A 17664-nucleotide genomic window follows, 5' to 3' on the forward strand; every position below is an offset into this window, starting at 1 on the left:
TCGGACATGTTGAGAGAATGCCAAATGAACGACTAACGAAACAAGTGTATCAAGGTAAAGTAAATGGCAGCGTGCCCAGAGGGAGACCGCGGAAAGAATGGTCAGAATGTGTGAATGAGACCCTACTTAGAAGAGACATAAGAAAAACACGAGAGCCTGCATTAAAAAATGCATGGATATAAAAGAAGCTAGAGAAGTATGCCAGGACAGGAAAGTATGGCGGCAAATAGTTAATAAAAAGAGTGTCAGTAGAGTGAATGACGCCTGAAACAAAGACCTTGGCTACTAATGGACCCAAGTGGGGAACCTTACATAACGACTTCGTGAGGTTCTTCGCTTGGGGTGATTGCTACAGAGATTGATCAGCAACCTGGCTCGGAGCAGTGTTGCGGAACGAACGTGTTATTTACTTAAATAGCACGAGAATTCTGGATCAATCTGAAAAATCTCTATCCCTTCCACACACTACTCCTTTACCCTACCGAGTGAGTCACGCCTGCCTCGAAAGGGAAATGGCTTCATGGTGTGTAACCATTCAAAAATGTAAAGGTGCGTTTTACTATTTTCAACTTAAAAATAAATCCATAATAATATAGTAATAATTAAAGGCTTTTATTAAATTTAAAATATTGTGAATCTAAATTATTTAATTTTCAACCCATTTAATTTGAAATTTCTTACTGTAGAAAAAGAATAAGTATTTAATATTTAGCAATATTTAACTGTTCATTTAAGACGAGTAAATTGCAACCAGACATTTAAGAGAAAACAATTTGAAACTGAATTTTTTTATATAGAAAGCTTTGAACCTTTAGATTTTCGAAGAACTTTTAATCTTTAAGCGTTACAATTCCAATTGTTCCATTCACAAAGTGTTTAATTTATAAGTGAAATTGTTAAATTTTGACGCATAAATAACAATTGAACACTTATTATTTGTAGAAAAAATTTGAGTAATTTAAAGAGATATGTAGAAGTTTTGAAAAGATTCAAAATTAATTAAAAACTTGAAATTATTGCAAGTAATTTAAACCAAGTATGTTAAAATCTTTTTCAGAACTTCTAAATATATTTTGAAATTAATCGAAATTTCCCTACAGTTTTTGAAAATCCAGCAAATGAAATAAAATCCTTAAAATCTTCCATGTTCTTCTTTGATCATTTTTTACATCTCTTCAAATCTTCTTAAACCTTCTGTTACAATAATTTTTCAAAGTGAAAAATCATTTTCAATGTTCCTAAGAATCTTAAGAAACTTTTTATTATTTTTTATTCTTTCACAATTCTTAAAAAGATCCTAAATTTTTTGTTTGAAATGTGCAAAAATCTAAATTTTATTTTAAATTCGACTGTAAGTATTTGAAATTATTTCAAGTTCTAACTTTAATTCGAATCTTTTTTAAACTTCTAAATATCTCTTAAAATTACTCTAATATGTTTACAAATAATAAGTGTTCAATTTTTATTTATAAACTCAAAATTTCTTTTTTTTAATTTGCAGGATTTTCTAAAAGTTATAAAAAAAAATCAAATTAATGTAGAAATATATTTAAAAGTTCTGACAAAAAATTCAAAAATGATTTTGAATTTGGAAAAATTTAAAACCACTTCTAGATTTTTCAAGATTTTGAAATAAAATTTTAAAGCTTCTGAAGGATGCCTGAACTATTTAAAATAAAAATAATATAACTTATAATTTAAAAACATTTAAGTTAATGAAAGTTCAATTTTTAATGTGTCTAACTGAAAATTACTTGAAATAATATAATTTTGAAAATTTTTAAAGTTCATTACTTGATTCTTTAATTTAGACTATTGAGAATATTAACATGGATTTATATTTTTGGAACTTAATCTAAATCTTTGAACTCTATAATTTATAAAACTTCTAAATTTTGTAGTTTATTTGCATTTCACTTATAACTGTTCAATTTAAAAGTGTTAGTACCTTCCAGTTTATACTAGTAAGTTATTGAGTATTTGAATACACAATTTTTGAATTGAAAACTATTAAACTTCAATTTTGAAAGATTGGAATTCAAGGGTTCCACTTTGAATGCTTTAATTGGTTGCTTATTCTTTATTACTTTATATGGCAAATTTTTTAGAATATAGTTTGATTTTTTAAATTTCATTGGTCGTGAAAAATGTTTGCGAACCGGGAAAAAACCGGGAAATGACCGGTAATTCTTTTCCTCGATTAAAACGGCCACTCTGTAATTTTTTCCATCGTAAAATTAATTTGAAGAGATTATTTAAAAAGATTTTGATTTCAAAAATATTCAAAGAAGAATCGGAAGAATTTTAATGCAATTTTTTAATTTTGCAGAATAAATAAAAAATGCAGGAATTTCACTTTGGTTTCAATTTGGTAAGATTGCAAAATAAAAACGTACAAAAATTGGGTAAATTCAAGAAATATTTAGTAGAATTTAAAAGAATTTTGAAAGTTTTAAAGAGAATAAACAAAGTTTCTTAAAATTGCTGGGAAAATTTAGAAGATTTTAAGGTAATTTTTAAAAATTTGGAATGATATTTGTAAATTTTGAGAAAAATTCGTCTCAGTTAAAAATATTTTCAGGAATTTAAGACGTTTTAAATAAATTACAAATATTTTAAAACTCGGAAACATTTTTGAAAGTGTATCAAATATTTCTTGATTCCTTCCCAACTTTTAACAGTTCCAAACATCTTTCAAAATGACGCAAATTTTTCAAAATATTTTGTAAAATCCTATATTATGAAAAAAATTCTTTAAAGTCTTCTAGATTCTTTTTTGACAAGCCTGAAATATAAAAAAATCTCTTTTTTAGAATTTAATTTCAACATGGATTTACTATAGCACCTCGAAAAAATAATTTTTGATTAATTTAAGTGTTTTCAAAGATAAAAAATATTTTTAATGACCTTTCTTCAAGATCGACACACAAATTTTTTAATATTTTAGCTTCGTTACAAATGCTAATTGATTATAAAAATATCACATTTAAGAGTTCGTTATTTCATTGTAATAGAAAACAATATTTTGGGATTTATCATATTTCTTATTTATCATCTATAGATATAATAATTATATTTATTATATACTAGCATTATATTTTAAAACGGAAAAATGAGTTCTTTATCACTATATTTAAAAGTGTTTAAATATGAAAAAATTGCCGAATTATAAAATAAACTAATTGTTAAATTCCCATAAATATTTCTATTCCTGAAATTTAAGTTTGACGAAACTTAAAGTTAGCCGAAAATAATTAATAAATTGTTAATTAATTATTAATTAATTGTTTGCCTTATTTATAATTATATTAATAGCTTATAAATTAATAATAAATTAACTATGTTCAGCAGTTCTGAATTTCGAGAATTGAAATATTTGTATGAATTTAATAATTCGTTCATTTTACAAGTCGGTTTTAAAGTCAGTGAATTTTAGTTTTGGATATTTTTAAATTCGGGATTTTATTTTGTCGTTATTTGAAATTTGGAAAATTTTATAATTTGATGGTAATATATATTTTTGGCATTTTTTAAAAATCATTTGTGTAGTTATTTATTTTTAAAATTATTTTTTATAAGTTCTGAATATTTATGCAATTTTGTTTGTTTGTTTGAATTGTGTCAATTACGCCGCTTTTTCCTATATTAAAGAAAATAATACGTAAGTACAGAAGTCTCATTTACTACCTGACTCTACACTATAAAGAAAAAATTATTTGAAAGGGTTTTTTAATGTTTATTTTGTAATTTATATGCATTTTTCCTATGGTACTGCATGGTTTTATAGAAAATAGTTGCTACTAGCGCCGCTGCAGGGCCGTTTTCAACTCTCGTGACACATTTTTTGCACTGGGCAGTAGAGTGAAAGCACCCCCCCTGATTTAATTGAAAAATTGGGAATTTATTTCTGATTGCAGTGAAATTGAACTTTTCATTATTTTCATAATTTTTGTCAATTTAGAAAAGTGGTTTCTACTTTATCTACCAGTCACGGAGCATATAATTTATTATTGTTTAATAGGATTTATTTTCGCTGACATTAGTTAGTAGTTGTTCTCATGCATCCAAAGAGTTTTTATTGCAATAAGAAATTAATTATATAATTTAAGATACTTAATATTGATAAATTTATTTGTTTATTTGCAACTATGGTTTAATAAAATTGACTTAAATTCGAAAATCTAACGATATTACTGTGAAAACCCCGGGAAATGGCCGGATTTTTATTAATTAAAAAGAAAGCTTATATGATCCAAAGAATGTAACTTTTTATGGTAAATGCAACAGAAATTTTTCTTCGTTAAAAATTGAACTATTTTCTTGAAAATTCATTTTTTTGGTTTATAAACTCATTTGCTTTAGCAGAAATTTAATCTTTTTTTTATAAAAATGAACTGTTTTGTTCAATTCTATTGTTTTTTATTTAAAATAAAAATATTTTTTTCTTGAAAATTGAACTGCTTGATTAAAATGTGAATCAATTTGTTACATTTTTCTTTACTATTCATCATTAGAGTTGAAAATTCATTCATTCATTCGTCACTTTTAGTTAAAAATCCACTTCTTTCATGGAAAATTGAACTGTTTAGTTAAAATTTGTTTTGTTTTTTTGTTGTGCAAAATTAATTTCTTTCTACTCTAAATGTAACTTTCTCATTTTTGGTTAAAAAAACTTCTTTTTTAGTTATGAATTCGTCTTTTTGGGTAGAAAACTGATAATATTTGTTTGAAATTTAATATTTTTAAAATTCGAATGCAACTGTTTGGTGAAAATGCTACTGTTTTGTAGAAAATTAACTTTTTCCTTAAAAATCCATATTTTCTGATAGGAAATTTAACTGTTCTACTGAGCATTCACCTTTGATTTGATAGTTCAATAATCTGGATAAAACATTTTTTTCAGCCTTGACACAAATATTTATTTGTTAAAAGTTTATCCTTTTTGTTGGAAAATCGAGCATTTTGGCTAAACACTCATTTGTTTAGTTTCAAATTTTACTATTTAGTTTAAAATTCGTTTTTTTAAATCGTATTTTATTTTGTTTACTTAAAATATAACTTTTACATTTTTTTAAATTTATCTTTTTCAGTTGAAAATTTAATTATATGTTTAAAAATTCGCCTTTTTGTAGAAAATTAATCTTCTTCTTTTAAAATTCGTCTTATTAGTTTTGATATTAATTTCTTTTGGTAGTAATTTTATATCTTTTGCTTGGAATATCAACTATTATATTCTTTGTTGAAAATTCATTTCTGAGGTTAAAAATGTAACTATTTAATTAAAAATGCGACTATTCTATTGAAAATTTCATTATTTTGTTGAGAATTTAACTCTTAGGTAGAAAATTGAAATATTTTGTGGCAAATTCGTTGTTTTTTGTTAAAAATTCAATCTTTTTGTTGAAAATTAAACTTTTTGGGTGGAAAATACAGCTGTCTTCTAAAAAGTTCTAACTATTTGTTTGAAATTGCACCTATTTTTGGTTAAAGTTTAATCTTGCCCGATTCAAATATCACCTATTTGTTTGAGAATTATTTTTTGTAGGTGGAAAATGTTACTGTTTTGTTGAAAATTCTTCGATTTGAATTGAAAATTGATCTTTTGTGGTAGCAAAGTCATCTTTTTTAGTTGAAAAAAATTGAAATTTTTGAATTCCGCTTGTAAAATATTTTCTGTAAACATTGCATAAGATTAAAATGCAGTTATTTAAATATTAATGAGCAGGTAAAATGTACATTGTTTAGGAAAAAAGCAGAGAAAAGTCAGGAAATTTAAAAAATGTATATGTGTTGCTACCTGAAAGAAGATATGGCCTTGAATTGTGGATGTTACTTTTTTAAAATTATTTAACAGCTAAAACCATATTTAGGTTTTATATTTTGGTGAAATGTCGGACACGTTCCTTTGCATTAAATCTTGATAGATCTCCATTTTGAAGGTCTTTTTATGGAATATAAAGTAAATAGCAGCTGTTTCTTTCAATAAAGCAAATTACCTCGTGCAATGATCTTCCTTACTTTAAAATAAATCTTAAAGTAAGCTTCATTTTGGATTTTCATCTGATGATTTGAAACACGTCCTGAGTTTAAAAGTTACGAATATAACTTTTCAACGCGTTCGTGTTCAGACTCAGTTTAAATGTTCCGGCAGAATCTTTTTTTTTACATTTTAAATCTCAGTAAATGTTTAGCCAACCGTTAAGTTTCCTTCACAATACCGGAAAGTAGCTGAAGACCTTCAGATTTAATTGCTGCTTTACTTCAATATTATATAAATTAATAGATGTTCATTTAGTCATAGAATAATTTCTTTGAAGTAAATTATTCACTGCCTCACTAACTTCAAAATCAATTACGAATCATGCAAAAGCGAACTAAACTTGAAGCCGTCAACACCACTTCAATAATTAATTTAATCAGAGAAATGCACCAACAAGCTGAAGCGTCGATAAATCTGAGCAGACTTCTGCGCTAGTTTCCATCTCGATAATTTGCGACTAGAATTTTGTTGTTGTATTTTTTAAAAAGGAATTATAGGCCAGCTGTTTAGAATTTAAAATGATTTAATTTCTGATGTCTCAAATTTGTTTATCGGGGGAATAAAACAGAAAATGACCGGCAATTTGATTCTGTGGCAGGAATTTTTTAATTCGATTTTTTTGTTCAATTTTTTTGTTGAGTATTCATAATTTTATTTGGAAATTTATCTATTTGGTTAAAAATTACTTTTTTGTTTCTTAATATGCAACTTCGATGTTTTGTGAAAAATTTATTTTTAGTTTAATTGAAAATTAAATTACTTCAGTAAAAGATAAATCACTTTGTTAAGCATTTATTTTTGGTTGTAAATTGATCTTATTTAGTGGAAATTTGGTCTTTTTTGGTAGAAAACTAATCTTCTTTGTTGAAAATTCGTATTTTTGGTCTAAAATTCATCTTTGTAGATTGAAGATTCAACTACTTGGTTAAAAATGGATAATTAAAAAAACTTAAACCATCTGTATTGTTAAAAAATAAAACATTTTGTAGTAAATTTAATTATGTTTTTTAAAATTCAGTCTGGTTGAAAATTGAACTATTTTGTTGCAAATTCGTTGTTTTTTTTAGGTTAAAAATGAGATTTTTTAACTTCAAATTTAACTATTTCAATTGAAGATTCATGATTTTAGTTTAAATATCTTTTTTTTGAAAATTCAGTTTTTGAAACTAAAAATGTAACTTTAATTTTGATTGCATTTATTTTTCTTATTGAAAATGTGACTACTTATATACAAGGCGATAAATTGGTTAAAAATTTATACATATTTGGTTTTAAATTGATCTTATTTAATAAACATTTTTTTTATAGAAAACTAAACTTGTTGGTTGAAAATTCTTCTTTTTGGTCGAGAATTCACCTTCGTAGTTTGAAGATTCAACTACGTGGTTAAACATGGATAGTTAAAAAACTTAAAACATTAATATTATTATTTAAAAAAAATTAAAAACTTGGTTGAAAATTTAATTATGTTTTTTAAAATTGAAGTATTGAATTGAAAATTGAACTATTTTGTTGAAAATTCATTTTTTATTAGGCTAAAAATTAGATTTTTTATGCTGCAAATTCCAGTATGTCAGTACAAGATTCATCATTTTAGCTTAAAATTCTTTTTTGTTTTTGTTTTTAAATTTGTTTATTGTTTGTCGGTCTTTTAAGTGAAAATTTCGTTTCTTTTGGCAGAAAAATAATCTTCTTTGTTAAGAATTGATCTTTTAACAATATAGTTAAGAATCCCAATAAATTGTTAAAAATTGTATTATTTTGTTGAAAATTCGACTCTTTGGTTGAAAATTGAACTATTTTTGTTGACAAATCTTTTTCTTTTTAGTTGAAAATTAGTTTTTGTAACTACAAATTCAATTATTTTAGTAGAAGATTCAATTTTATTGAAGAATTCATTTTTTTGTTTGTTTTAAAGTAACAAATTTAAACTAGAAATGTAAATTTAGTTAAAGGTTGTCTTTTTTGGTAGAAAACTAATCCTCTTGGGTTTAATTTCCTCTTTCTGGTTAAAAATTCAACCGTTTGGTTGAAAATAGACTTTTTTGCCAAAAATCTTTTTCTTTTCGTAGAAAACTAGTTTTTTACTGAAACTTAATTTTTTGTTAATAAAAATTCTCCTGTTTGATGAAGAACTGATTTTTGTAGGTTAATGATTCAACTATTTGATGAAAATTCCATTATTTTGTTGAAAATTTAAATTGTTTTGTGGAAAACTGAAATTTTTGTTTAAAAATTACCTTTGTAAGTAGAAATTCAAATACTTTGTTAAGAACTCATCGTTTTTGTTCGTCAATTCAAACGTTTTGTCGAACATTTTTCTATCTGTACAGAAATCTAGTCCTTTCAAATTAGAAATTCGTCTTTTTTTAAAATGAAAATTCAACTCCCTTCTAAAAAAGTAAATTTTGGATGAAAATTTAAAGGTTTTTATTTGGATTTTATTATTTTTTGTTTTAAAAATCAACTATTTTGTTGAAAAACTCACTTCCTAGGTTAAAAATTCATCAATTTGGTTAAAAATTTAACTGTTGTATTAAAAAAAAGTCATCACTTTTTGTCAAAATATCAACTGTTTTGTTGTAAATCCATCCTTTTTTATTGCAAATTCATTTTCTGCGGTTTATAAATCATCCTCTTTGTTTGAGTTAATCAATAAATTAAAAAATTTAATCTGAAATGTTCTTGTTTTATGCTGCGTATAAAATATTAAAAGGGCAAAATCTTACAAGATTTACATTCCTTTCTTTGAATTTAATGGTCAGGAAAAAGTGAAATTAGTTAGGGAAAAATCAGGGAATTATGGAAATGAAGTTGTTTAGCCACCCAGGGTAAAGTAGACTCCATGAAAGCTTGACAATCCCTCCGATAGATTCCCCAAGGGGTAGTTTCAGCCAGATTTTGCGCATTCGACGAGTCGGTACATTTTCTGCAGATAGCAACCAAGTCGAGAGGTTTTGATAAGTTAGGTACCAGTTGGAAGCAAACCGTGGCGTCGCTAGTTGCCTCCCTGTTCCCTCTCTCGTCGATTATTTCAATCCAAGTTGCGAATTTTTACACTGAGGGAGCCAACCCCTTTTCCTGGGACAGGATAGATCTTGCCCAGATATTGCAAGCCTTGGAAATACGAGATCGCATGCGTAATAACCTGTCAGTTCAAAATGGCGATTTAAGAGCCCAAAAGCTCGTAAACAATGCCGCGTATATTCACGGAATCCCGGTCTCGCGTTTACGCAAAAACACGGGTACCAGTCTACCTTTTCCTCCTGATCCTGTTCTTCTTCTTCCTCACCATCAGTATCTTGTTCATCTTCTTCGCGGCTACTCTTCTGCGTTCCTCCTCTTCACCGGCTAAGACAAGTGGGGATGATTCTGTCACCTACCACCGGTAAACACAACAGAGATGCGTGTTTGTCAGCTGTTGCTTTTTGGCGAGTCTGAACTTGCTGCGGACTTGCTAGAAATCGCGGAACTCCTGGTGAGTACGAACTGAAAGAAATTGAGGAGAGATATTGCTCGGGCTTAGGTTTCCGTTTTATAGATAAGGGATCGTCCATAATCGACGTTACAATAATAGAAGAATACATTCTTTTCAATCAGATTAGTGTTAATACCGTATTAAATGTAATATGTAACACTTTCTATTCTTAACATGTCAAGGCGAACTATATATTGAATATTCAACAAACAGGATTAATTTTCTAACCAAAAAGTAAAATTTTCATCATAATACGTGAATTTTCAAATTAAAGAATACATTCCTACTCAAAAATAAAATAGTGAAATGTTCAAATAAAAAAATTAGTTTTTATGAAAAAAACGAGTTTTCAATTAAAATATAAATTTTAAACCAAAAAGGTGAATTAAAAAAATATGCGCTTCTAAGGAACTAGTTTAATATTCAATCAAGTAGTTGAATTTTTAACCAAATAGTTCAATTTTCAACCAATAAGATTACATTTCCAGCGAAAAGATTCATGTTCTACCAACAACCATGAATTTTGTACCAAAACGGCGAATTATCGACAAAAGGTTTGAATTTTCAATCCGAAAATATGATATTTGAACAAAAAAGTTAAATATCGAAAAAATAGTTCTGATTATTCTGATCTGATTTTCAGGAATATAAATAAGAAATTGCAAACTGGAATCACCAAGGAACACGAAAATAAAAATACAAAATTGATTTTCTCGATGAGTTTAAAAGTTAGTAATCTTTAACACTTTTTCATGAAAAACATCAGAAAAAGAGATTGTGAATTTTTTCATAAATCTATAATCATGAGATAAAAGAAACGAATAAAAAATTATTATTTATAATAATAATGTATAATTATTTAAAGCAGCTAACTTAATCAATTTTATACTTTCGTATAGTTGAAGGATTGAATAAACGGCTCAGAACAAACTACCTTAGTTGATTGGTTGATCGCTATTTTATTGTATTTGCTTGAAAAACAGTTTAAAAATTTGAACAAAACAGAAAATTAACCGCATGGAGCGCAATCATAGCACACTTTAGGGTTTAGGCGTATGTTGAACTCACCCAATTTGCCGTTGAACGACTCTTCAATTTAAAAAATCATGTAATTATAGTATACAGACTATATAAACAAGCACTATATTTACTAACCTAATTATTATTAACTTTATTGCCAATAAAATGTACATTTAGTGCCTCTTAAATAATTTCCGATGTAGTAAAACAATCTACTTACCTTTTCAAAAATTAACGCAAAATGCCACACCTGGGTCTGAGCGACCCCTGTGCACATTCGTATCACTGTCGTTCGAGGTGTATGACTTACCAAAGCCGATAACTGAATATACGGCGTCAGGATATCCAAATTTTTTTTCGTGAATAGTTAAATTATTTGCATCAACTAACCTATGAAATATAATAGCGAGAAGGGTACCACTGGGTCAGCCAGGCCCATGTGTGGAATTCTAGGGTTAATTTTCAACAGAAGAGTTTAATTTTCTACCATATTCTTGAATTGCCATCAGTACAGATTAATTTGGAATCAAACCCTTGCATTTTCAACCGCAAAGAATAATTTTCAGGATGAATTTTCAACAAAAATAAAAATTTTAAATCAATGACGTGATTCTCAACAAATATGAAATTTTAACAAAGTACAGTTAAATCTCGCTTATTTCAAGGCGCACCTATTCCATGGATTACATATATAAAGTATCGCAAGCTGGGATATTCCAAGTGGGGGAGTTCCGTCACCTCCCATTACGACCCCTGTACGGTCTCGCCCACGTCAGTGGCTGATCAATTAAAAAGAGGCCCGAAAAGCCGGAAGCCTACGTTCGTTTGCATTGAGTATTTTAACTTAACGTCATGGGAATGGATACGACTTTTGGAAGTAAATATACTCAATGTAATGTAAGTTATAAATGTACGAATAGTAATATTGTTCAAATGTGTAATATATTTTCTCAGTCATGTTCCATTTCAAAAATTACTATTCCGAAATTTATAACTTAATTTAACGTTTAGAATATTTTCTCTAAAAAGGCGTTTGCATTCCCATGTCAAAAATGTGTCAACTATGCTAACTTTGTGAAATTTCTACCTATTCGATCGTGACCGTGACGTCATTATAAAATAATTCATGCACAAACGCAAGAACGTACACATGCTTACAGCGCGCGCATCACTGTAACTGAACTCAGGCTCCCCAAACTACAATGATTTTGACCGTGACAAAGTTTCGCAGTTCTACATTGTTGAGAGCGCTACAATACGACACATCCTTAAAAAAATCTGCTATTATTGACATGTTGTACATAAGCTCATCAACATTTTTAAGAAGGTTATGAGCCACGAAAAAAAAGATCTATTTGTTGGTAGCATGGAGAATAGAAATTTTCTCGGGAAAAAATCAAAATTTATAATGATAGGGAATTTTTAAAACCCGGAAATAATCTGGAATTTTGTATTAGTTTTTGAATAACATTTCCGAGCATAATACAGCTTCTTCTACTTACGTTATCGTAAGCTCTATTTTATTTTAAGCATAAAACTTTACTATTCGAAACGACGAATTTCAGACAGATGCTCGAGGCTTTAAGGGGATATTTTTTGAAAGTACGCGAAAAGCTTGTTCTTATCGTAAAATCGCTCGAAAGCATTCAATAGAGAACTGTAAAAAATCTTAAAGGTTGTCGAAATACAAAAAATAAATAAAGTAAAATTATAGAACTTTAAGTTTAGAAATTAAAAAATTCTTATAATATGCAATAATACAAAATATAAAATAATCGAAATATTAATTGAGATTGTAGCGTACGTATTAATAATCTAAAATGATGAATTTTCAACCAAGAAGCTTCATTTTTTACCAAAAAAAAACGCAAAGTTTTAACACATTACACGAATTTTCAAAAATTGATCAATTGATAAATTGATCGGGTTTCTGAATAAAAAGATGACTTTTTAACAAAACAGATCCATTTTCAACGAAATAATATCATTTTCAACCAAATACTAGAATTTTTAACCAAACGAGATGAATTTGGAACCAAAAATGTAATTTTAGACTTTTCAACCAAAACTAGTTGATTTTTCTTGTTGGGTTGTATTAATTTAATTCGCATTCAAGTGAAACCCCGAATTTATTAACCTGCATTTAAGCGACACAAAAAAAATAAATTTCGAGAAAAATAGTTCAATATTTAAATAAATAGTTTAATTTTAAACCAAATTTCAAAGAAAAAAGACGAATTTTCTATAAAACAGTTGAATTTTCAACCCGAAAATGTATCGATTTAAACAAAATGTTCACTGACGTCTAAATAGCTGGATTTTGAATTAAAATGATGCATTTTTAAACGAAAAGATTCATTTTGCACAAATTAGCTCAAGTTTCTACTAAGAAACAAGTGTTTTGACCAAAAAAAAAAAAAGAATTCCTGATGAAAATTTGTATACTTGATATTTCAACTAAAAAATATTTTTATTTTAAATCAAATGCAGTTGAATTTAACTAAAAAAGACGGATTTTTAGCAAACTAGTTGAATCCTCAACCGAAAAAGACGGATGTATTTTGAAATAGGATTTATTTTCGAACAAGAAGATTAATTTCCTACCAACAAGGACGTATTTTTAAGAAAATGAATTGTCAAGGAAAAAGTGCAACCAGAGAGTTGAATTCTCTACAGAAAAAGATGAATTATCAACAAAATACCAGGACTTTCAACGAAGTACTTAAATTTTAACTAAAAAGATGAATACTTAATAACAAAAATCAATTTTTAAGAAAATGGTTTCACTCCCCACACATTAGTTAAATTTTCAACCAAAAATGAAATAGTTGAGTTTCCAGTAAACTACAATATTTTCGGGTTTCGTGTAAATAATTTATAGATGTATCGCACAAATATTAAAAATTTAAATTAGTTTACTAAATTTAAATAAAAGGATTTATATGTATTTGCTTGGACACATGAATGATTTAAGGTGCTTCAAGCGAATCAGGTTTTTCCCCACTTTCTTAATGCTTCTACAAGGATGAATTGTTTAATGTAATATTTTACCGCATAATCTAAAGGAAATCATACCGACCTCGACATAGAGCTTTTACCGGGAAATACATGGTACCCGCCGATCTTGTGAGTATTCCAACCAGACCGTGTGACTACCACCAGACATACACTATACCCAGAGTGTTGCATTTTTGAGGCGTAAAAAATAGTACCTTTCAAATATATTTTTTTTTAAAACAGCATAATTCGGAAAAAGTTCATGCCGGTATAATTTCCTTAATATGATGTGGTAAAAATATTCCATTAAAAAACTCTTCCTTGTAGACTTATTATGGATGTAGCGATAAGCCGCATCGTTTGAAGCACCTTAAGGCCCTTTCTCAGAATGGCAATCGGCTCTGAATTTTGAGGTCACGCATTTGAATATTTTTGTCTAATTTTGTGCATACCTCATATAAATGTCCATATCTCGAAGCAAGCCGAGCCGATTTTTTGACAACATGTTTTTATTTTGTTTAATAATAAAAAAATGTGAACACAATAGCACTTAAATAGTAGTGACGCTTAGTGATAGTTGTACATGCATGTCCGCAGCGAGCCTGTTTAGACATTTAGGAGTTGGCAGACTCCCCGGCTGGAGTCGAATCATTCGGAACGAATGAACCCGGTTATTGTTATGCGAATTCGGCTAGTTAGAAAACTGACATTATGAAATCATTGGTTAATTCAATTTTAATTAACTGAATGAATTTATTTATTAATTACCAGAAATTGAAAACAAAATATTCATGAAGATCGGTTAATATTTGCAGTAATAATTTGTATAATATTTGTAGTAATAATTTTCGGCAATTTATGGCACAATCAATGAATGGTAAAATCATTTTATTGCATACGTCTTCTACATAATCATATCTCTGAGCAAGCAGATCCATTTTTTTCGATAAAATATTTATAATTTGTTCAACAATAAAGAAGGGAAGGACAGTAGGAGTAACGTGTAGTGTTGGTTGTCTATGCATTTTCGCCGCGTTTAATTTAGATTATAATGTATATTGTAAACATTTTATTAGAAAATCGGCTCTATGTGCTTAAAGATATGAGTATGTAGATGACGTATGCAAGGAATTAGACAAAAATATTCAACCGCGCGGCCTAAAAATTCAGAACCGAGTACTTAATTGTTAAATATCTTAAACAAAAAAAACACTGTTACCATTAATTTATTGTGTCACCAATTACAGAAAAATATATTTTTTTATGATTTACGGCGAAAAATTGCTTAAAAAATTATGTTATTTCACAAAGTACTAAATATCCTGAAGAACCTAACTTAATTTATAATAATAAACTATAGCTTAATAATAAGAGTCATACTTACGTGAAAATACTTGGAAATACTCTACTTATGGATTACAAATTATTCGTGTGGAAAAAAATACCGCTCCTAGCGTGAATTTGGTAAAAAAAAATGCGGTGTAAATGCACATAATGTAAAGATTCACATTATAACTGCAAATATTGGCCGATTCTCATTAATCTTTTTTCCGATTTCTTATAATTATATACATTCATGCTGTTAATTAAAATTGAATTAATCTATGTTTTTATAATCTCAGTTTTTCTATCTAGCCGAAATCTCAAAACAATGCCTGGGTTCATTCGTTCCGATAAATTCGACTTCCTCCGGGGAGTCTGCCAATTGGAGTCTGACAAGGGTTGACAGGCTCGCTGCGGACATGCATGTACAGCGATCATGAGCGTCACTGCTACTGTTATCTATTTTAGATTATTAAACAAAATATAAACTTTTTATCGAAAACCCCGACTGTGCTTGCTTCGATATATGTTTATTTAGATGAGGTACGCAAAAAATTAGACAAAAATATTCATCCATGCGACCTCAAAATTCAGAGTCGATTTCCATTCTCGTTCGCCTCTCGTTCGCCTCTCGTTCGATCACTGGACTTTAGCAGTGTTTGGTTGGATTGTACTCAGGTGGAAGTTTTATGAATTGACTTTTTTTTAGCTTTATGACAGAATTTCTTCTCGAATGCCATCGCCATGTCGAGCCCCACAGGCGGATGCTGTTCAACGAGCCCGAGAAGTTGAGGAAGTTCTTCGGGACGTCGACAGGTCAAACTTCAGAAATATCGATCGTGGTGATCTCAAAGAACTTCAGGAACTCCTTGTTCAGCCGCATCTCAAGGTAAGGAAAACTTTCTTGAAATTTCATTTTTATCTTCAATGTTTTTACTTGAGTCATGAAATACTGTTATGCACTATCGGTGTCTGATAACTTACACGTTTCAGACACCACTCATCCGTAAGTTGAAACTTTATAGTTTACGGTATAAAATATTTTCCATGCAGAAAAAACCTGTGCGTAAAGAAGTCACGAACTAGTAGATAGGTTTTTGATACAAGAAAAATTTATCGGATATTGGTGGATTTTCTTTGATAATCTACCGACTATGTGACAAAATTGGCCCATTCGATGTGAAAATTCAAAAACGGCTTACCGCTTTTTTTCCTCAATAATTACGAAAATATTACGAATGATTGAAGATCAATTGGGAGATAACGCAAAAGGTGGCCCGACAAATCTAGGAACTCGGATCTAGTGCCGCCTGCATGGCTCTCGGTTTATGTTTAGAAGCTGTTGTGGTATTCCAAGGTTCGAACTTTCAGCGTTGGGAATTTATAAATTATATAACTTAAATCGCACAACTAACATTTTTCCTTAGGGGCATATGTAAAAGTTAAGGTATCCAATCAGGGTAACCTTTGATTAAAAAACTTAAAATTAAGGCGAATTGAAAAAAATGTGGAAGACATTTTTTTTTAAATTTGAAATAAGTATTCCATCAGCCAAATCCAAAAAATGTAATACTTTCGTTAATATTTAAAAATATTCTAACTAGATTAAAAATAATTTTTTCCAAAATGTAATTTATATTATTACTATTTGTTGTTCAGAACTTTGCATATTCGAAAATCATATCCAAAAATCTTGATGAAAATCACTGGTTTCAAAATAGAAGAAGGGACTTCTAAAAATTTAAAAGAATTGTATAGGGATCTAGGAATTATAATTATTTATAATTATAATATATATAAAATAAGTAATTGTATAGGAATCTTTGCAGTATTCAAAAAAATTCAAAGCGATTTCGCAAATTTTCAAAGATCTTGAGAGATTTAAAGAAAATTCATCTGATTACAGATGATTTAAAAGTTTTCAAAATCTTGGAAGAAATTTGAAGAGATATTACCAATTTCAAGATAATTTATAGGATATCATAATATTTCTAAAGGAATTTGAGGGATTTGACTAGACTTTCGCGATTTTATTGGATGTCGAAGGACTTTTTATGTTTAAAAAAATGTCAATAAATTTCAAGGGATTTACAAGATTTTATGATATTTTATAAGATTCCCAAATATTTTAAGATTTAAAAAATTTCAAAGGATTTTAACGGTTTATATCAAATACATGAAGAAATTTAATCGATTTCTAGGGATTATCATTTCATAGAATTTCTTTATAGATTTTCTGGGATTTTATGAGGCCTCAGAAAGTGATCTCAAAAGTGCTCCTGGTATTACAGTAGGGATTATTGTAAGTTTTAAGAGATTAAAAAATTTCTAAGGAATTTCAAATTATTTGCAAGAACACCGTTAACTGCATTTTGTAATGACGACTGCATTTTCTGCAGATTAAAAAAATTTTTCAGTTATTTTATGAATTTAAGGATATTTTCTGTAACATTTACAGATTTTTTTATTAGATGTTACAATTGAGACTCCGGATTCTATAACCACGCATAAAATTTGCCTGGCCGCTTCAGGCCGCTCGAGTTGGCCCCTGATGGCTTGAAAATCAGTTTTCGAAAATTCAACTTTTTAAGATATCACTTCATAGGAAATTTCATGGCGCATCTTTTTTCTCTCGACAAAAAAGTTGTATTATCACCTCTCACGCGCTCGATCAGAGCTATTTGAATGATTCTATTTTGTTAACTAATCACTCAATTAAGGTAATACTTTTCAAAAAACTTCATTTTATCCTAATAAACATTTCTTTCGCTTCAAGTTTGGTCTTACTCAAAATTCCCTCGATAAA

At 28.4% G+C, this 17664-nt stretch overlaps 1 protein-coding gene across 3 annotated transcripts in view; it reads left to right on the top strand.

Annotated features, from left to right (window-relative positions):
- LOC117172191 (peripheral plasma membrane protein CASK) overlaps window positions 1-17664 on the top strand; it is a 638537-nt gene that overhangs the window by 142001 nt on the left and 478872 nt on the right. For all 3 annotated transcript variants that reach the window (XM_033360031.1, XM_033360028.1, XM_033360030.1), the window contains one exon: window positions 15568-15747. In XM_033360031.1, coding sequence (XP_033215922.1) covers window positions 15568-15747 — 180 coding nt within the window. The remainder of the gene's footprint in view (window positions 1-15567; window positions 15748-17664) is intronic.

The sequence above is a fragment of the Belonocnema kinseyi genome, chromosome 4 (genome assembly GCF_010883055.1).
Source record: "Belonocnema kinseyi isolate 2016_QV_RU_SX_M_011 chromosome 4, B_treatae_v1, whole genome shotgun sequence".
NCBI lineage: Eukaryota > Metazoa > Arthropoda > Insecta > Hymenoptera > Cynipidae > Belonocnema > Belonocnema kinseyi.